The 21,471-nt window shown below is 45.2% G+C and overlaps 1 protein-coding gene across 6 annotated transcripts in view; it reads left to right on the top strand.

Annotated features, from left to right (window-relative positions):
* Positions 1–21,471, top strand: part of robo2 (roundabout, axon guidance receptor, homolog 2 (Drosophila)) — a 1,751,833-nt gene that overhangs the window by 1,695,945 nt on the left and 34,417 nt on the right. For all 6 annotated transcript variants that reach the window (XM_087992449.1, XM_087992448.1, XM_087992445.1 and 3 more), the window contains 2 exons: positions 300–560; positions 9,736–9,947. In XM_087992449.1, coding sequence (XP_087848575.1) covers positions 300–560; positions 9,736–9,947 — 473 coding nt within the window. The remainder of the gene's footprint in view (positions 1–299; positions 561–9,735; positions 9,948–21,471) is intronic.

Raw genomic sequence — 21,471 nt, 5'->3', positions numbered from 1 at the left:
ATGTGTTCTGGCTTCTGTACCTTCCCCCCCGATGGTAGAGGTTGTAGAAAAACATTGCCAGGGTGGGATGGATCTTTGAGAATGCTGGCAGCCTTTCCTTGACAGTGGGCCATTCTCGAGATAACTTAAGTTTTTATTTTAAAAAAAGGTGACATCTCAGCTCCTATGAATTATTTTGGGAAGAGGAGGAGGGATTTTGACTGCCATATAAGGCAGGTTGTTGTTGTTGTTGTTGTTGTTGTAGTAGTCCAGTCTCGGTGCTGACTGACCGTTGTGTTTCTCTGACACCCCACCCTTAGCTATGACAGTGATGGCTGGTGCGCCCCGCCCCCTGTGAAGAGTTACCTGCACCAGGGCATGGAGGACGAGCTAGAGGAAGAGGAAGACCGTGTGCCAACGCCGCCAGTCCGCGGGATCGCCTCCTCACCTGCCATCTCCTTTGGCCAACAGTCGACGGCCACCCTTACCCCTTCACCCCGTGAGGAGATGCAGCCGATGCTACAAGCCCATCTCGATGAGATTAGCCGGGCCTACCACTTTGACATCTCACGGCAAGCATGGTGAGCTCAGAATGTTCCGGAGAGCACGTTCCTTCAGTGGGCATTGCCCTCAAGACCCTTCAAAGGGCCAGCAGAATTGTTACAGCAAAGAAGTAGGCTGTTCAGCCCATTGTGCCTGCACCGGTTCTGTTACTTCATGCCAATCTCCTGTCATTTCTCCATCTCCCTGCACACCATTTCTCTCCAAATAACCATCCAATGCCTCTCTTGAAAGCCTCAACTGATCCTGCCTCCACCACATTTCCAAACACTCCAAATCCTAACTAGTTGCTGCGTGAAAAAAAGTTTTCTCTCACATCACCCTTGTTTCGTTTGTCCATCGCTTTAATCTCTGTCCTCTCGTTCTTGTTCCTTTTACGAGCACGAACAGTGTCTCCCAGCAACTCTGTCCAGCCTGCTCATGGTTTTGAAAACCTTTACCAAACGTCCTCCCAGCCTCCCTCTCTCCGAGGAGAACAATCCCAACTTCCTCAATCTATCGTCAGAGCTGTAAGGTTCTCATTCCTTGAACCGTTCCTGTAAATTGCTCTCGCTGATGTATTCCTACCTTTCCTATAATGTGGCACCCACAGCTGTACACAGTACTCCAGCTGAGGTCTAACAGGTGTCTTGTACAAGTTCAGCATCACCTCCTTACTCTCGTGCTCTGTGCCCCTATTAATAAAGCTGAGAACACTGTGTGCACTCTCTACCCATCCGGCCACCTTCAGTGATCTGTGCACATAGACACCCAACTCTCACCGGACCTGAAATGTTAACTCTGATTTCTCTCCAGAGTTGCTGGCAGAGCTTTCCCAGCAATTTCTTTTAATGTTTTTATAATTTCCAGCATCCACAATTCTTTTGGTTTTTACACCCAGGTCCCTCTGCTCCTGCACCCTCTTTCAAATTGTCCCTCCTACTCTATGTTGTCTGTTAATGTTCTTCTGAGCAAAATGCATCACTGCACACTTTACTGCATTAAACCTCCCCTGCCATGTACCTGCCCACTGCACCAACTTGTCAATGTCCTTTTGGAGTTCCACACTCTGTTCCCCAAGTTTACGGTTCTCCTGAGTTTACTATTGCCAGTCTAACAGAAGAATCGCCTTCTGTTTGCAACCATGCTCAGTTAACATTTGCTGTCCATCTGGGTCATGACGTTGTGTTTTATGTCAATATTATAATTTTAAACTCAACAGTTTGAAAACATGAGGTGAACATTTAAACAGTATACTTCATAAAAAACACAGGTACTGTAAGTGGCTTGAGCTTACAACAAAGATGGTTTCTTCAAAGTGTATTAATATGCATAATGCAATGCAAACCTTTTAAGTGGACGCAGTGGCTCCAATTCCCATTCCTGCAAATATACCCAGCAAAGGCCATTCAGGCTAACGACTCCATGTCAGAGTTTATGCTGACAGACAAATACTGGCCCAGCCCACCAAAGGAAAACTCCCCAACTTTTCTCCGAAACAGAATACTAAGTAACTTAAAATGATTAGCACAGCACAGCGAAGTTTTATTGACTGCCAGAACCCAGCGAGCACATGAGAATGTGGTTATCTAAGGCTGAGATCTCAGTTTTACAGACTTTAATTCACTAATGCAGACCATTAAGTTGGTAATTCTGATTACCCAGCATTACCTTGCCTGCAATTATTTCTTTTTTGCGCACTGTAACCTTGCGTTTGCACAGATTAAATTTTATTAGCAGTAACCTGAAAACCAAATTACTGCTTGTGAATGAGAACCAATGTTGTTACTAATCAATGGCCTGTGTATGTCAAGTGAGGCTTTTTAAACCACCGGGCCCATTAATGACTTACTTTTTGGGCTTCCATTCCTCACAGAGAAAACAATTATCATATTATCATACAGCACAGAGAAAGGCCAATTGGCCCATCTTGCTGATGCAAAAGGCACCCAGTCAGCCCTGACATTTCCACACGGCCCTGCAAACATTTACTGTAACGACTATATTCTTTCACTTTGCTGTAGTATCAAGATTTCTCCTACGAAAGGGCCTCTGAATTTACATAATCTGTGGGCTACTTACAGGTGGTCCCTGACTTACGAATGTCAGATTATGAACGCTCGTGCCAAGATACTCAATTCAGAGTTGTAAAGACCTAACATATGAACATTTCCCGTACTTACGAACAGCTCCTTTATATTGTGTTCCAACTTGTGTACAAACTGAATAGACTACATAGCAGAACCTGTCTGTAGCCCAGGAACTTCCTGTCTCCAAGTTACACCTCAATAATTTAGAATGCAGTACCCCATTATATCTAACAGATATAAATGTTTTGTGATGGCTATTTTCAACACAATCTCTACTTTCTGTGCCACTTCATCTCAGTTTGCTGTATCCTACTCATATTTTTACAAGACTGCTACTATCTCTGCCAAGAGGCAACGCCCCTAAGTGGAAGTCAGAAACAGGAAAGGAGCAGTTGGGAGTTTTCTGGAAACCACCCCCAGTAGCAACAGAGACACGGAGGAACAGATTGGGAGGCAGATTTCGGAAAGGTGGAGAAGTAACAGGGTTGTTGTCATGGGTGACTTCAACTTCCCTAATGTTGATTGGAGTTTTCTTAGTGCAAATAGTGTGGATGGGTGTGTCGCAGATTGTAGATAGGCCAACTGGAGGGAAGGCCACATTGGATTTGGTGCTTGACAGCAAACCAGGTCAGGTGTTGGGTTTCTGAGCGGGAGAACATTTCGGTGATAGTGACCACAACTCCCTGACCTCTATGATAGCCATAGAGAGGGATAGGAGCAGATGGTATGGGAATGTATTTAGTTGGGGGAGGGGAAATTACAATGCTATTAGGCAGGAACTCTGGAGCATAAATTGGGAACAGATGTTTTCAGGGAAATGCATGACAGAAATGTGGAGATTGTTTATGAAGCACTTGCTGATTGTGCTGGACAGGTTTGTCCCACTGAGGCAAGGAAGGGCTGGTAGGGTGAAGGAACCTTGGGTGACAAGGGATGTAGAATATCTAGTCAAGAGGATGAAGGAAACTTACTTAAGATTTGAGGAGGCAAGGATCAGACAGGGCTTGAGAGGGTTACAAGGTAGCCAGGAAGGAACTGAAGAATGAACTTAGGAGAGCTAGAAGGGGGCATTAAAAAGTTATAGCGGGTAGCATTAAGGAAAACCCGAAGGCATTCCACACTTATGTGAGGAATGAGAGGATGGCCAGAGTGAGGATAGGGCTGATCAGGGATAGGGAAGGGAACTTGTATCTGGAGTTTGAGTAGGTAAGGGAGGTCCTTAATGAATATTTTGCTTCAGTATTCACTAGTGAGAGGGACCTTGTTGTTTGTGAGGACAGCGTGAAACAGGCTGATATGCTCGGACAGGTTGATGTTAAGAAGGAGGATGGGCTAAAAATTTTGAAAATCATGGAGGATAGACAAGTCCCCTGGGCCAGACGGGATATACCCAAGGTTGTTGCAGGAAGCGAGGGAAGAGACTGTTGTACCTTTGGTGATGATCATGCATTCTCACTGTCTGCTGGAGTAGTGCCAGATAATTGGAGGGTGGCAAATGTTATTCCCTTGTTCAAGAAAGGGGATAGGGATAATCCTGGGAATACAGACCATGGCTTTATGAAGGGCAGGTAAATTTGCTAGAGCTGCTCAGGAGGAATTAAACTAGAAAAGTGGCGGGGGTTGGATCCAGGGAAACAGTGAGGAAAGAGATCAATACTACACTGGCACAGTTGAGAACAGAAGTGAGTCAAACAGTCAGGGCAGGCAGGGATAAAGCAGAGAACAAGGTAGGACTGATAAATTAAACTGCATTTCTTTCAATGCAAGAGGCCTAACAGGGAAGGCAGATGATCGCACAGCATAGTTCGGAACATGGGACTGGGATATCATAACAATTACAGAAACATGGCTCAGGGATAGACAGAACTGGCAGCTTAATGTTGCAGGATACAAATACTATAGAAAGAATAGAAAGTGAGGCAAGAGAGGAGGGGGAGTGGTGTTTTTGATAAGGGATAACATTATAGATGTATTGAGGGAGGATATTCCTGGAAATACATCCAGGGAAGTTATTTGGGTGGAACTGAGAAATCAGAAAGTTATGATCACCTTATTGGGATTGTTTTGTAGACCCCCTAACAGTCAGAGGGAAATTGAGAAACAAATTTGTAAGGAGATCTCAGCTATCTGTAAGAATAATAGGATGGTTATGGGAGGGGATTTTAATTTTCCAAACATAGATTGGGACTGTCATAGTGTTAAGGGTTTAGATGGAGAGGAATTTGTTAAGAGTGTACAAGGAAATTTTCTGATTCAGTATGTGGATGTACCTACGAGAGAAGGTGCAAAACTTGACCTACTCTTGGGAAATAAGGCAGGGCAGGTGACTGAGGTGTCAGTGGGGGAGCACTTTGCGGCCAGCGACCACAATTCAATTAGATTTAAAATAGTGATGGAAAAGGATAGACCAGATCTAAAAGTTGAAGTTCTAAATTGGAGGAAAGCTAATTTTGATGGTATTAGGCAAGAACGTTCAAAAGTTGATTTGGGGCAGATGTTCGCAGGTAAAGGGACGGCTGGAAAATGGGCAGCCTTCAGAAATGAGATAACGAGAGTCCAGAGACAGTATATTCCTGTCAGGGTGAAAGGAAAGGCTGGTAGGTATAGGGAATGCTGGATGACGAAAGAAATTGAGGGTTTGGTTAAGAAAAAGAAGGAAGCATATGTCGGGTATAGACAGGAGCGATCAAGTGAATCCTTAGAAGAGTATAAAGGCAGTAGGAGTATACTTAAGAGGGAAATCAGGAAGGCAAAAAGAGGACATGAGATAACTTTGACAAATCAGGTTAAGGAGAATCCAAAGGGTTTTACAAATACATTAAGGACAAAAGGGTAACTAGGGAGAGAATAGGACCCCTCAAAGATCAGCAAGGTGGCCTTTGTGTGGAGCTGCAGGAGATAGGGGAGATACTAAATGAATATTTTGCATCAGTATTTACTGTGGAGAAGGACATGGAAGATATAGAATGTAGGGAAATAGATGGTGACATCTTGAAAAATGTCCATATTACAGAGGAGGAAGTGCTGGATGTCTTGAAACACATAAAGGTGGATAAATCCCCAGCCCCTGATCAGGTCTTCCCTAGAACTCTGTGGGGAGCGAGGGAAGTAATTGCTGGGCCCCTTGCTGAGATATTTGTTTCATCGATAGTCACAGGCGAGGTGCCGGTAGACTGGAGGTTAGCAAACATGGTGCCACTGTTTAAGAAAGGTGGTAAGGACAAGCCAGGGAACTATAGCCCAGTGAGCCTGATGTCAATGGTGGGCAAGTTGTTGGAGGGAATCCTGAGGGACATGATTTACACATATTTGGAAAGGCAAGGGCTGATTAGGGATAGTCAACATGGCTTTGTGTGTGGGAAATCATGTTTCACGAACTTGATTGCGTTTTTTGAAGAAGTAACAAAGAGGATTGATGAGGGCAGAGCAGTAGATATGATCTATATGGACTTCAGTAAGGCATTCGACAAAGTTCCCCATGTTAGACTGGTTAACAAGATTAGATCTCATGGAATACAGGAAGGACTAGCCAGAACAGGCTCGAAGTTAGAAGACAGAGGATGGTGGAAGAGGGTTGTTTTTCAGACTGGAGGCCTGTGACCAGTGGAATGCCACAAGGATCGGTGCTGGGCCCTCTACTTTTCATCATTTATATAAATGATTTGGATGTGAACATAGGAGGCAGAGTTACGAAGTTTGCAGATGACACCAAAATTGGAGGTGTAGTGAACAGTGAAGAAGGTTGCCTCAGATTACAACAGGATCTGGACCAGATGGGCCAATGGGCTGAGGAGTGGCAGATGGAGTTTAATTCAGATAAATATGAGGTGCTGCATTTTGGGAAAGCAAATATTAGCAGGACTTTTGCACTTAATGGTAAGGTCCTCCGGAGTGTTGCTGAACAGAGAGACCTTGGAGTGCAGGTTCATAGCTCCTTGAAAGTGGAGTCGCAGGTAGATAGGATAGTGAAGAAGGCGTTTGGTATGCTTCCCTTTATTGGTCAGAGTATTGAGTACAGGAGTTGGAAGGTCATGTTACGGCTGTACAGGACATTGGTTAGACCACTGATGGAATATTGTGTGCAATTCTGGTCTCCTTCCTATTGGAAAGATGTTGTGAAATTTAAAAGGGTTCAGAAAAGATTTACAAGGATATTACCAGGATTGGAGGATTTGAGCGACAGTGAGAGGCTGAACAGGCTGGGGCTGTTTTCCTGGAGCATCGGAGGCTGAGGGGTGACCTTATAGAGGTTTATAAAATTATGAGGGGCATGGATAGGGTAAATAGGCAAAGTCTTTTCCCTGGGGTCAGGGAGTCCAGAACTAGAGGGCATAGGCTTAGGGTGAGAAGGGAAAGAGACCTAAGGGGCAACTTTTTCACGCAGAGGGTGGTACATGTATGGAATGAGCTGCCAGGGGAAGTGAGACAGGGAGGAAACGGTCGTATAAGGGAGCCGTGGTTTAATAAGGAATTGGAATCCCTTGTTAAATGGAAGAGGGCGGCCTATGTAAAGATGAGACGTGAAGGTTCAATTGGGGCGATTGAGAGTTATAAGGTAGCCAGGAAGGACCTGAAGAGAGAGCTAAGAGCAGCAAGGAGGGGACATGAAAGGTCCTTAGTTGGTAGGATTAGGGAAAACCCTAAGGCTTTCTATAGGTATGTCAGGAATAAAAGAATGACTAGGGTAGGAATAGGTCCAGTCAAGGATAGTAGTGGGAAGTTGCGTGTAGAGGCTGAAGAGATTGGGGAGACACTGAATGAATACTTTTCGTCAGTATTCACTCAGGAACAGGACATTGTTGTCGATGTGAATACTGAGTCACAATTAAGTAGAATGGATGGCTTTGAGGTATGTAGAGAAGAGGTGTTGGAAATTCTGGAAAGAGTGAAAATAGATAAGTCCCCTGGGCCAGATGGCATTTATCCTAGGATTCTCTGGGAAGCAAGGGAGGAGATTGCAGAGCCGTTGGCCTTGATTTTTATGTCCTCGTTGTCTACAGGAGTAGTGCCAGAAGATTGGAGACGAGCAAATGTGGTTCCCTTGTTCAAGAAGGGGAGTAGGGATAACCCTAGTAACTATAGGCCGGTGAGTCTCACTTCTGTTGTGGGCAAAGGCTTAGAGAGAATTGTAAGGGATAGGATTTATGAACATCTGGATAGGAATAATGTGATCAAGGATAGTCAGCATGGTTTTGTGAAGGGCAGGTCGTGCCTCACAAACCTTATTGAATTCTTTGAGAAGGTGACTAAGGAGGTGGATGAGGGGAAAGCAGTAGATGTGGTATATATGGATTTTAGTAAGGCGTTTGATAAGGTTCACCATGGTAGACTACTGCAAAACATACGGAGGTATGGCATTGAGGGTGAGTTGGAGGTTTGGATTAGGAGTTGGCTGGCTGGAAGAAGACAGAGGGTAGTAGTTGATGGCAAAGGTTCATCTTGGAGGGCCGTCACTAGCGGTGTTCCGCAAGGATCTGTTTTGGGACCATTGCTGTTTGTCATTTTTATAAATGACCCGGAGGAGGGGTTAGAATGTTGGGTGAGCAAGTTTGCGGATGATACAAAAGTCGGAGGAGTTGTAGACAGTGAGGAAGGATGTGGCAGGTTACAGCGGGATATAGATAAGCTGCAGAACTGGGCAGAAAGGTGGCAAATGGAGCTCAATGTAGCTAAGTGTGAGGTGATTCACTTTGGTAAGAGTAACAAAAAGATGGGGTACTGGGCTAATGGTCGGATACTTGGTAATGTGGATGAGCAGAGGGATCTTGGTGTCCATGTACACAGATCTTTGAAAGTTGCCACCCAGGTAAATAGTGCGGTGAAGAAGGCATATGGCGTACTGCCTTTGATTGGTAGAGGAATTGAGTTCCGGAGTCCTGAGGTCATGTTGCAGTTGTATAAGACTCTGGTGCGGCCACATCTGGAGTATTGTGTGCAGTTTTGGTCGCCATACTATAGGAAGGATGTGGAGACACTGGAACGGGAGGAGGTTTACCAGGATGTTGCCTGGTATGGTAGGAAGATCGTATGAGGAAAGGCTGAGGCACTTGGGGTTGTTTTCATTGGACAAAAGAAGGGTTAGGGGTGACTTGATAAAGGTGTACAAGATGATTAGGGGTTTAGATAGGGTCGACAGTGAGAATCTTTTTCCACGTATGGAGTCAGCTATTACAAGGGGGCATAGCTTTAAATTAAGGGGGTAGGTATAGGACAGATGTTAGGGGTCGGTTCTTTACTCAGCGAGTCGTGAGTTCATGGAATGCCTTGCCAGTAGCAGTGGTGGACTCTCCCTCATTATGGGCATTTAAGCGGGCATTGGATAGGCATATGGAGGATAGTGGGCTAGTGTAGGTTAGGTGGGCTTGGATCGGCGCAACATCGAGGGCCAAAGGGCCTGTACTGCCCTGTATTCTTCTATGTTCTATGTGGTGGAGGCTGGTACAATTGCAACATTTAAAAGGCATCTGGATGGAGATATGAATAGGAAGGGTTTGGAGGGATATGGGCCAGGTGCTGGCAGGTGAGACTAGATTGGTTTGGGATATCTGGTCAGCATGGACGAGTTGGACCAAAGGGTCTATTTCCATACTATTCATCTCTATGACTCTATGACGCTAACCTGGGGTCACAGTTTCAGGAAATGGCTTCGGCCAATTGAACTGAAATGGGAGACATTTCTGCTCCCAGAGCGTAGTGAGCCTAAGGGAATCACTGTCCTGGAATGGAGTTGAGGTCAAAACAATGAATTTTTTTGGGAGTTAGATATAATTCTTCAGGCTAAAGGCATCAAAGGGTATGGGGAGCAAGGGGGAATAGGGGACTGAGTTGGAAGATCTACTATGATCATATTGAATTCTGGAGCCAGTGTGGGTGATGTCTTTGATTGACAGAGGTAAGGGATGGAGACAGAGAAGACATTGATGTCTAGTTTGGAAACATCCAGACAGATGTTTAAACATCTAACTATCCAGCTCCAGCCTTGAGAAATGACACTTCCAAACATGAGACTACATCATTAGAGTAAAGCTAGAGTTTACCACAAACTGCGTCTGAGGGTGTATTGGAGTCTGTGTAAAGATAATGTACTCGTCCTTAAAAATGTCTCTTGTGCTCTTTCCTAATGCAGGCAAATGCAGGGCAGCTCTCTCCCCCCTCAGGCCCCAGCACTCCCCCTGGGCTACATCTCTGGGACGTTAATTTCTGATATGGAGACGGACCTCCCGGATGAGGATGAGGATGATGAGGACGAGGAAGAAGCGTTGGAGCTGGCCAGGCCTCTGCGGGGTATCGCACACACTCCGGGTTCCAGCCTCGACAACTTGGACAGCTCAGTGACAGGTAACCAGCACCTCCTGCTACCTGAGAGACAGTGTGAAGGAGAATCTTCATCCCACTGGAGCAGCGTCGAGGGGCTGAATGGCCTTCCTCTGCTCCTGCCTCTCTGCACACCCTATTGCTAAGTTGATGGAATATTCTGAAGATTCTAGATTTCCTTTTCTCTATTCTTACATGGGATAGGGGCGTCACTGGCAATGCCAGCATCCATTGCCCATTCCCTCATTGCCCTTGGACTCAGTTTCTTGCTTGGCCAGCCCTGGTATGATGGCAGATTTCCTTCCCGGAAGCGCATTGGTAGACCATCTTTTTATGAATGATAGATGGATGATGGTTATATGCTCACCATCACAGACTCTAGCTTTCAATTTTAGATTTATTCATTAGAACATTAGAAGAGGAGCAGGAGTAGGCCATTCAGCCCTTCAAGCCTGCTCCACCATTCAATATGATACCGGCCGACCATCCAACTCAGTCCGCTGCTCCCACTTCCTCCCCCATGCCCTTTGATCCCTTTAATCTGAAGAATTAAAAAAATCAAACAAAAGCGAAAAAAAACCTCTCAGTATTCACCTCAATCCAGTATTTTTTAGATCTTACTGTGAAAAAATTGTTTCTGTTCAAAATACTAAGGGCATATTCTTCTAGTTTTTGACTGAAGTAGAGTGGCAGGCATAGTAACAGGCAGCTCACTGGGTCTTAGGTCCCTCGGATCTTTGGTTGGTCGCTCGGTGGGCTTTCTGCTCCAGTACTGGGACAGCGATGATGAATCAGAGGGAAAGTACCTGGTCAAACACTGAGGTACAGCACCCTCAAAGAACTGCTGACGTGGTCACTGATTGACCACCTCCGGGTCTCCATTGTTGGTGAGTTAGGAAGGACAATGGCGACCTTGAATTCTGTGGTGGTGAGGACGTGACTCGAAGGGCTGAATGGCCTGCTCCTGCACCTATTGTCTATTGTCTATTGTCTATTGTGACAGTGATGTTCCATGGTTCCATCCCAGACAATGATGTTCCCTTCCCAGCAACTTCCATGACCCATCTCAGTAAGGGAAGGTTCCGCTGTCAGGTACAGCCAATAAAGGAATGCTCGAGAGAATGAAGCCCAGGAAGGATGGAATCTGTCAGCGTACAGCAAATCCTTCTTTCAAATTATATCAGAGTCACATTGTGGCTGTACCACCTGCTGTTGGCCCTTTGAAATGTCTGAAAAATATGACTGATTTGGAGTTCTACACAGCCTTTATCCCAATCTCACTCACTCACTACACACACAAACACACACACTCAAACAGGCTCTCTGTGTCACACAAACGCACATGCTCTCTGTCTCTATCTCAGTCTCTCTCTCTCTCTCTCTCTCTCTCCCTCACACACACAAACACACACACACACACACACACACACATCATCTTCATGTCAAGACTCCTCACATAACAATATAGAACATAGAAGAATACAGTGCAGTACAGGCCCTTTGGCCCTCGATGTTGCGCCGATCCAAGCCCACCTAACCTACACTAGCCCACTATCCTCCATATGCCTATCCAATGCCCATAAAGAGGCAGAGTCCACCACTGCTACTGGCAGGGCATTCCATGAACTCACGACTCGCTGAGTAAAGAACCTACCCCTAACATCTGTCCTATACCTACCACCCCTTAATTTAAAGCTATGCCCCCTTGTAATAGCTGACTCCATACATGGAAAAAGGTTCTCACGGTCAACCCTATCTAAACCCCTAATCATCTTGTACACCTCTATCAAGTCACCCCTAAACCTTCTTTTCTCCAATGAAAACAACCCCAAGTGCCTCAGCCTTTCCTCACACAATCTTCCTACCATACCAGGCAACATCCTGGTAAACCTCCTCTGCACCCGTTCCAGTGCCTCCACATCCTTCCTATAGTATGGCGACCAAAACTGCACACAATACTCCAGATGTGGCTGCACCAGAGTCTTATACAACTGCAACATGACCTCAGTACTCCGGAACTCAATTCCTCTACCAATCAAAGCCAGTACGCCATATGCCTTCTTCACCGCACTATTTACCTGGGTGGCAACTTTCAAAGATCTGTGTACATGGGCACCAAGATCCCTCTGCTCATCCACACTACCAAGTATCCGACCATTAGCCCAGTACCCCATCTTTTTGTTACTCTTACCAAAGTGAATCATCTCACACTTAGCTACATTGAGCTCCATTTGCCACCTTTCTGCCCAGTTCTGCAGCTTATCTATATCCCGCTGTAACCTGCCATATCCTTCCTCACTGTCTACAACTCCTCCGACTTTTGTATCATCCGCAAACTTGCTCACCCAACCTTCTAGCCCCTCCTCCAGGTCATTTATAAAAATGACAAACAGCAATGGTCCCAAAACAGATCCTTGTGGAACACCGCTAGTAACGGCACTCCAAGATGAACCTTTACCATCAACTACTACCCTCTGTCTTCTTCCAGCCAGCCAATTCCTAATCCAAACCTCCAACTCACCCTCAATGCCATACCTCCGTATGTTTTGCAGTAGTCTACCATGGTGAACCTTATCAAACGCCTTACTAAAATCCATATACACCACATCTACCGCTTTCCCCTCATCCACCTCCTTCGTCACCTTCTCAAAGAATTCAATAAGGTTTGTGAGGCACGACCTGCCCTTCACAAAACCATGCTGACTATCCTTGATCACATTATTCCTATCCAGATGTTCATAAATCCTATCCCTTATAATTCTCTCTAAGACTTTGCCCACAACAGAAGTGAGACTCACCGGCCTATAGTTACTAGGGTTATCCCTACTCCCCTTCTTGAACAAGGGAACCACATTTGCTAGCCTCCAGTCTTCTGGCACTACTCCTATAGACAACGAGGACATAAAAATCAAGGCCAATGGCTCTACAATCTCCTCCCTTGCTTCCCAGAAAATCCTAGGATAAATGCCATCTGGCCCAGGGGACTTATCTATTTTCACCCTTTCCAGAATTTCCAACACCTCCTCCCTACATACCTCAAAGCCATTCATTCTACTTAATTGTGCCTCAGTATTCACATCGGCAACAATGTCCTGTTCCTGAGTGAATACTGACGAAAAGTATTCATTCAGTGTCTCCCCAATCTCTTCAGCCTCCACACGCAACTTCCCACTACTATCCTTGACTGAACCTATTCCTACCCTAGTCATTCTTTTATTCCTGACATACCTATAGAAAGCCTTAGGGTTTTCCCTAATCCTACCAACTAAGGACCTTCCATGTCCCCTCCTTGCTGCTCTTAGCTCTCTCTTCAGGTCCTTCCTGGCTACCTTATAACTCTCAATCGCCCCAATTGAACCTTCACACCTCATCTTTACATAGGCCGCCCTCTTCCATTTAACAAGGGATTCCAATTCCTTATTAAACCACGAATCCCTCACAAGACCCTTTCCTCCCTGCCTGACGGGTACATACTTATCAAGGACACTCAATTGTTGCTCCTTGAACAAGCTCCACATATCAATTGCGCCCTTGCCTTGAAGCCTACTTTTCCAAGCCACGCATCCTAAGTCATGCCTCACCGCATCATAATTTCCCTGCCCCCAGCTATAACTCTTGCCCTGCAGTGCACACTTATCCCTCTCCATCACTAGAGTAAAAGTCACCGAATTGTGGTCACTGTCCCCAAAGTGCTCACCTACCTCTAATTCTAACACCTGGCCTGGTTCGTTACCCAGAACCAAATCCAGTATGGCCTCACCTCTTGTTGGCCTATCTACATATTGTGTCAGGAAACCCTCTTGCACACATTGGACAAACACCGACCCATCTAACGAACTAGAGCTACAGCTTTCCCAATCAATATCAGGAGTCCCCCATAACAACCACCCTATTACTTTCACTCTTCTCCTGAATCATCCTCGCAATCCTTTCTTCTACGTTTCTAGGACTATTAGGAGGCCTGTAAAAAACTCCTAACAGGGTGTCCTCACCTTTCCTATTCCTAACCTCAGCCCAAACTACCTCAGATGGCGAGTCTTCATCCATCGTCCTTTCCACCGCTGTAATACGATCTTTGACAAGCAATGCCACACCTCCCCCTCTTTTACCCCCACCTCTGACCCTACTAAAACATTTAAACCCTGGAACCTGCAACAGCCAATCCTGTCCCTGTTCTACCCGTGTCTCCGTAATAGCCACAACATCGAAGTCCCAGGTACTAACCCATGCTGCAAGTTCTTCTACCTTATTTTGTATACTTCTTGCCTGGAAGTATACACACTTCAAGCCACTTTCCTGTTTACAGGCACCTTCCTTTGAGATTGATGCCATGTTCCTAACCTCCCTCCACTCCAGGTCCTGCACCCTAAAGCTACAGTCTAGGTTCCCATGCCCCTGCAGAGTTAGTTTAAAACACCCCCCCCAAGAGCACTAGCAAACCTCCCGCCAAGGATACTGGTGCCCCTCAGGTTCAGGTGTAGACCATCCTGTTTATAGAGGTCCCACCTTCCCCACAAAGAACCCCAGTTATCCAAATACTGGAATCCCTCCCTCCTGCACCATCCCTGTAGCCACGCATTTAACTGTTCTCTCTCCCTATTCCTCGACTCTCTATCACGTGGCACGGGTAACAAACCAGAGACAACAACTCTGTTCGTTCTAACTCTGAGCTTCCAACCTAGCTCCCTGAAAGCCTGCCTAACATCCTCAGCCCTCCTCCTACCTATGTCATTGGTGCCAATGTGGACCATGACTTCGGGCTGCTCCCCCTCCCCCTTAAGGATCCGGAAAACACAATCAGAGACGTCAGGTACCCTTGCACCTGGGAGGCAACATACCAAACGTGAGTCTCTCTCGTTCCCACAAAACCGCCTATCTGTGCCCCGAACTATCGAGTCCCCAATAACTATTGCTCTGCTCTTCTCCACCCTTCCCTTCTGAGCAACGGGGACAGGCTCCGTGCCAGAGGCCTGAGCCCGTTACTTACCCCTGGTAAATCGTCCCCCCCACAAGTATCCAAAACGGTATACTTGTTCTTGAGGGGAACCGCCACAGGGGGTCCCTGCACTGGCTGCTTCCTCCCAGTCCCCCTCACTGTCACCCATCTGTCTGCAATCTTTGGAGTTACTACTTCCCTGAAACTCCGATCTATGACCCCCTCTGCCTCCCGAATGATCCTAAGTTCATCCAACTCCAGCTCCAGTTCCCTAACACGGTCTTGGAGGAGCTGGAGATGGGTGCACTTCCTGCAAGTGTAATCGGCAGGGACGTCCATGGTATTTATATGACAAGTTCAATATGGTAAAATGTCTCAGGGCACTTCACAACTTATTTGAGTAAACTTCTGACACTAAACTCTGAAAAAGGACATCAGCACAGGTGTTAGTGAGTTTTAAGAAGATTTGTAGCTCATGTTGATGTTCTGGATGTAGGTTTGCTTGCTGAGCTGGAAAGTTCGTTTTCAGATGTTTTGTCACCCTACTATGTAACATGATCAGTGAGACTCCGAATGAAGCACTGGTGGTACGGCCCACTTTTTTATTTATGTGTTTCGGTTTCCTTGGGTTGGTAATGTCATTTCCTCTGGTGATGTCATTTCCTGTTCTTTTTCTCAGGGGGTGATAAATGGGATCCAAGTCAATGTGTTTGTTGATAGAGTTCCGGTTGGAGTGCTATGCTTCTAGGAATTCTCGCACGTGTCTCTGTTTGGCTTGTCCTGGGATGGATGTGTTGTCCCAGTTGAAGTGGTGTCCTTCCTTATCTGTATGGAAGGATACTAGTGAGAGTATGTCATGTTGCTAGTTGTGGCTAGTTGATGCTCATGTATCCTGGTGGCTAGTTTTCTGCCAGTTTGTCCAATGTAGTGTTTGCTACAGTCCTTACAAGGTATTTTGTAAATGACATTAGTTTTGCTTGTTGTCTGTATGGGGTCTTCCAAGTTCATTAGCTGCTGTTTTAGTGCATTGGTGGGTTTGTGGGCTATCATGATGCCAAGGGATTTGAGTAGTCTGATAGTCATTTCCGAGGTATTTTTGATGTAGGGGAGGGTGGCGAGGGTTTCTGGGTGCATTTTGTCTGCTTATTTGGGTTTGTTGCTGAGAAATCGGCGGACTGTGTTCATTGGGTACCCATTCTTTTTGAATACACTATTTAGGTGATTTTCCCCTGCTCTGCATAGTTCCTCTGTGCTGCAGTGTGTGGTGGCTCATTGGAATAATGTTCAAATGCAGCTTTGTTTGTGGATTTTGGGATGATTGCTTCTGTAATTCATTATTTGGTCCGTATGTGTTGTTTTTCTGTAGATGCTGTTTGAAGTTCCCCATTGGCTGTTGGTTCGACTGTAACATCTAAGAATGACAGTTTGTTGTTGTTTTCCTCCTCTTTAGTGAATTTTATGTCAGTAAGGGTATTATTGATGGTCTTGAAGGTTTCCTCTAATTTGTTTCGTTTAGTGATGACAAAGTTGTCATCCATGTAGCGGATCCAAAGTTCGGGTTGGATGGTTGGCAGAGCTGTTTGTTTAAGTTTCTGCATTACTGACTCTGCTAAGAAACCCTGATAGTCGAGATCCCGTGGATGTTCCGTTGGTTTGTCTGTAGGTTTTGTTGTTGAAGGTGAAGTGGGTGGTAGGACATATGTCCACTGATGATGCTGTCCTTGCTGATGAAGTTGGTGGTGTTTGGTGTATGTGTCTTTGGTTCTTCTAATAGTGTAGTCAGTGTTACCTTGGCCAAGTTAATATTGATGGATGTGAACAGAGCTGTTACATCAAAGGAGACCATTATTTCATCCTCTTCTATCTTGGTGTCTTTGATGGTCTTCAGGAATTCTTGGGTGGAGTGAATGGAGTGGCGAGAGTCTTCTACTAAGTGTGTTAGCCTTTGGTGTAGCTTCTTGGTCAATCTGTAAGTTGGTGTTCCAGGTAGCGAGCTTATGGGTCTGAGGAGGGGGGGGGGCTTCTGGTTTGTGAGTTTTGGGTACTCCGCAGAAGCGTGGTGTGTTGGATCCACCTGGTTTCATTTTTTGGAAGTGAGTCTTATTTAGTTTTCCAGATTTCTGAAGGTTTTTGAGTAGGGCTGTGATTCAGTTTTCTAGTTGTGGGGGCGAGTCTATCGCCACTTGTTGGTAAGTGTTGGTATTTGCAAGTAGTGCGTTTGGTTTTTCAATGTAGTCTCTTTGATTTAAAATGACTGTCAAGTGTCCTTTGCCTGCAAGTAGGATAACAATGTTTTTATCTTTTTTTTAGTCCTTCTAGTGCTTTTCTTTCCTGTGTATGGAGTGTGTTTCCCTCCTTTTTCCTGCTTAATGTTGGTGCGATTGTCTGTCTGAGGGTTTGCTGAGTTTCTTCTGTGTATTGGTTGTCTTTCAGTGTTGTTTCTAATGCTGCTAAGAAATCTTTCTTGTCCTCATCCTGGAAGTTGTAATTTAATCCTCTTACTAAGACGGTTTCATTGTCTGTTAAGAGTCGGTCAGATAAGTGTTTTATCCATGCTTCTGTGTTGTCTGTGTTGTTATTTTGTGTAAGTTTGTCTAGTTTTTTTTGCAGGTCTACATTTTTCATTTTTCTGTGTTTGTAGCTAATGTCTATGGCTTATTGTGCTGTCTCTGTCCCTTCATTATTTGTTGTACTAGTGAATAAAGTTTTTTGGCACAAAATTTCCTGGTTGTATTTACAGAGCCTGTTGTGGGCATTATTAGTCATTACTCTAGGAATTCTCTGCCAATTTTGCTCTGCTATTCTTTTAGCGAGTGGGGTGTTAAGGGGAGGTTTATATTTAAGACATTTAGCTAGTGCCTGTTTCCTTAGGCACTTGTGTGGGAACTTCACAGGTGGTGCTCTGTCGGATTAGCACAGGATACTCGGAGAAATTGAGGACTGCAGATGCTAGAGATCAGACTTGAAAAGTGTGGAGCTGGAAAAGAACAGCCAAGGAGCAAGAGAGACGATGCTTCGAGCATGCATCCTTCATCAGGAATGCCATTCCTGATGAAAGGCTTATGCCTGAAACATCGCTTCTCCATTAGCACAGGTAACACAGCCCTCTGTCGTATCCAGTAAAGTTAGTATAAAAATGATTTTTGAAAAAGACATCTCAATAGTATTCATGTAACCACTGCCAATTGTTGCAAAATCCGCTCTGGTTCATTAATGTCTTCTGGGGATGGAAAACTGCTGTCCTTAACCTGGACTGACCGATATGTGACTCCAGACCCAGAGTAATGGGGCTGATCCTTGTCTGAGGTTACAGATTGGCAATAAATGCTGGTCTCGCCAGTGATACTGATGTCCATGAACAAATTAAACAAAAGGATGGGCATACCGCGTATCTTCAAGTGGGAGATAGATGTAAGAGAAGTCAAGAGATGCTGGGCGGAAGGAAACCTGAGAGCCCAGGCAGATGTAGACATGGTCACTACTGATGGATTGAGAGGTCAGAGATGGAGGAGGTACACAGAGTTCTCTAAAGGGTAGGAAGGCTGGAAAAGTTACAGAGATTGGGAGGGGGTAGGATCATGGCATGGGGGTTTAAAACCAAGGATGAGAATCTTAAAATCAGAACCAAAGTGGAGTGCAGGGATTGGCCCAGGCAAATGGGAGTTGGTGCAGGTGAGAAGGTGAGGAGGAATTTCGATGAATGCAAATGTATAAGGTTTGCAATGTGGGAAATCAGTCAGGAGAGCATTGGACTGGTTCATTGTGGAGGGAACAGACACTTGATGTAGTCCTGAAGCTGGTGAGGAATGGACAGAGTTGGGCAAGTGTGATTCTCTCACTCTGGTGTCGACAGTAACTCTGATCCAGAGGTAAAGGCTTAGCAGACCATAGAAAGATGGTAAAAGCAATGCCCCTCTTCAGCTCCAACTTTCCTACTTCTGAAGGGGAAAGGCTCCAGTCAGAATCCAAACCGTGTAAATAACTGAATGGGAAGTAATCAGAGAGGCCGTTTATTATTGCCTGCTGGACGAAACGTACAGAACTGAACCAACATCTCATTGGCTTGTAGGTTTCCTCTCAAGGCTTGGTGGATCCCCAACAGTCCAGTCTGTCTCAGTTGGGAATGTCTTGAAGAACAAAGCAGATTCATTATGTCAGCAGTCACCATGGCATCTGAATTATATAGGACTGGAAGAGGCAGTTTAACTGGTCTTGCATTCTTAGCCCTGAAGCCAGCAAAATATATATTCCATCCCTTCTTAAATTTAGCACAATCCATCCGTCCAACTCAACAGTTCTGGCTGCACACACCACTCTGGTTTATTCCAGTATTGTAGAACATGGCTGTTTATTTGATGGGGACGGTGTAGAGGGAGCTTTACTTTGTATCTAGCCCTGTGCTGTCGCTGTACTGGGAGTTTTTTTAAAGTTCAGTTACAGGATGAGATCAGGCCAGCATTTATTGCCCATTCCCTAATTGCCCAGGGGACAGTTAAGAGTCAGTCACATTGCTGTAGGCCTGGAGTCACATGTAGACCAGAGCAGGAAGGGATGACAGATTTCCTTCCCTAAAGGACATTAGTGAACCACTTGGATCTTTCTGACAATGGATTCATGATCATCATTAGACTCTGAATTCCAGATTTTTTTTGCATTTAAATTCCACCATCTGTTGTGTGGGGTTTGAACCCAGTCCCAAGAACATTACCTGGGTCTCTGGATTAACAGCCCAGTGGTAATAACACTAGACCATTGCCAACCCTTAAATGTATTTGATGGAGACAGTGTAGAGGAGCTTTACTTTGCATCTAACCCCGTGTTGTCTCTGTCCTGGGAGTGTTTGATGGGGACAGTGTAGAGGAAGCTTTGCTTTGTATCTAACCCCATGCTATCCCTGTCCTGGGAGTGTTTGAAGGGGACAGTGTAGAGACAGCTTTGCTTTGTTTCTAACCCCGTGCTGTTGCTGTCCTGGGAACTTTACTCTGTGTGTTGGAACTCTTGTGACCCTGTAACTTCCAGGAATGATTTGCTAACTTGAAGCTTTGCTCTAAAGTGCTGTAAACATCTAATAGAGGGAGTGCTAGGAGGGGTAAGAGATGAGGTTCTCCGAGTACGGTTCCTGACAATCGATCCTAAAGTCTTCTGCTCTTCACACCCCTGGTGTGTCACCCTTCTCTATGAAAACATTCTCAGTTCAAACTCTGTGGAATCACAATGCTCAATGCTCAGTCTGGAGGATTTGTGCAAATATTACACGCTTGTTAAGGAAGACATAGAGGCCCCTTTTCATCTCATAAAAATGTTAATATGGCAATTAGCCTCAGCATAATGGTTGATGTGCTCACTCCCTGTTGGTTAATGGATCTGGGAACATACATTCATGGATCAGGATACTTTTAGCATGAATAGTTGCCTAAAAAAAAAGATGAGTGATCATAAATTTATTTTATTATGAAAGATGTAATCAACCCTCAGTGAGATAGTGTATTATCCAGGCATTTTATTGTTCAGGGGCAGTTTGCAGAAAACGTTTAATATCCTAGTTAAACTCCTCCTGTCATGAACAGAATTAATTTCAATGTGCATGCAAATACCTTGATTAGAGATAACAGCTTAAAGACCCAATAAGCTCTCCTGAATGTTCCATTTTGAAGAGCTTTGTGTGACTAAATGAACAAGCAGAAAGTTCAATACATTATCTGTTTGGCTTATCTCTCCTCATAGGATCATGTTGGCCATTCAACTTATCGTGTCTACATTGTGTTTTGGAAGAGCTAGTCAGTTAACCCTTCACCTCCTGCTCTTTCGCCAAGCCCTGCAAGTTTTACCTGTGCAAGTATACATCCAAATGCCCTTTTGGCAGTTCCTATTCAACCACACTGCACCCTTTCAGACAACCTGTTCTGGATCACCACTGCCTGAGAAAGACATTTTCTCCTCATTAACCTCACACTGCTCTTTTCCTGTTGACCTGTGGCTTGGTTTAGTCAAGGGCTTGGTTATGCTGGACGGTTGATTTGTGATGCAGAGTGGGTCCAATTTCTTGCACCAGCTGAGATAGCCATTAAGGACTCTCCTTCTCCCCTTGACTCTCAGATTAAATCACAACCCAGTTGTCTCTCTCTCGAGAGAGAGAGAGAGAGAGAGAGAGAGAGAGAGCGAGCAGTCCTGTGGGACCATGGCAACTTACAATCTGAGACTTTTTTTATTCACTCATGCGATGAGGACATCACTGGCTCAGCCAGCATTTATTGCCCAGGTTATGGATCAAGCGCAGTCTGAAGTCACATGGTAGACCTACCAGTAAGGACGGCAATTTCCTTCCCTGAAGGGCATTAGTGAATTAGATGGGGTTTTTCCAACAATGGTTTCATGGTCACTATTAGGCTCTTAATTTCAGATTTTTTATTGAATTCAAATTCTAACATCGGTCATGTAAAGATTAAGGCCTAGGTCCCCAGAACAATGACCCGCCCGCCCCGTCCCCCCCCTTAAACATATCGACCCTCCTGCCAATATTACCTCCATCCAAAATTCTCAAGCGTTCCAGCACTAGTCAAAACTCCCCTTAATCTTCTCGAAACATGTGAATCAGAAATACCCCAGTCTCCT

Source organism: Chiloscyllium plagiosum, unplaced genomic scaffold (genome assembly GCF_037043375.1).
Source record: "Chiloscyllium plagiosum isolate Xiang-an unplaced genomic scaffold, Cpla_swu_hap1 HiC_scaffold_12, whole genome shotgun sequence".
Taxonomy (NCBI): domain Eukaryota; kingdom Metazoa; phylum Chordata; class Chondrichthyes; order Orectolobiformes; family Hemiscylliidae; genus Chiloscyllium; species Chiloscyllium plagiosum.
The sequence above is the reverse complement of the archived record's forward strand: the minus strand, read 5'-3'. Positions and strand labels throughout refer to the sequence as shown.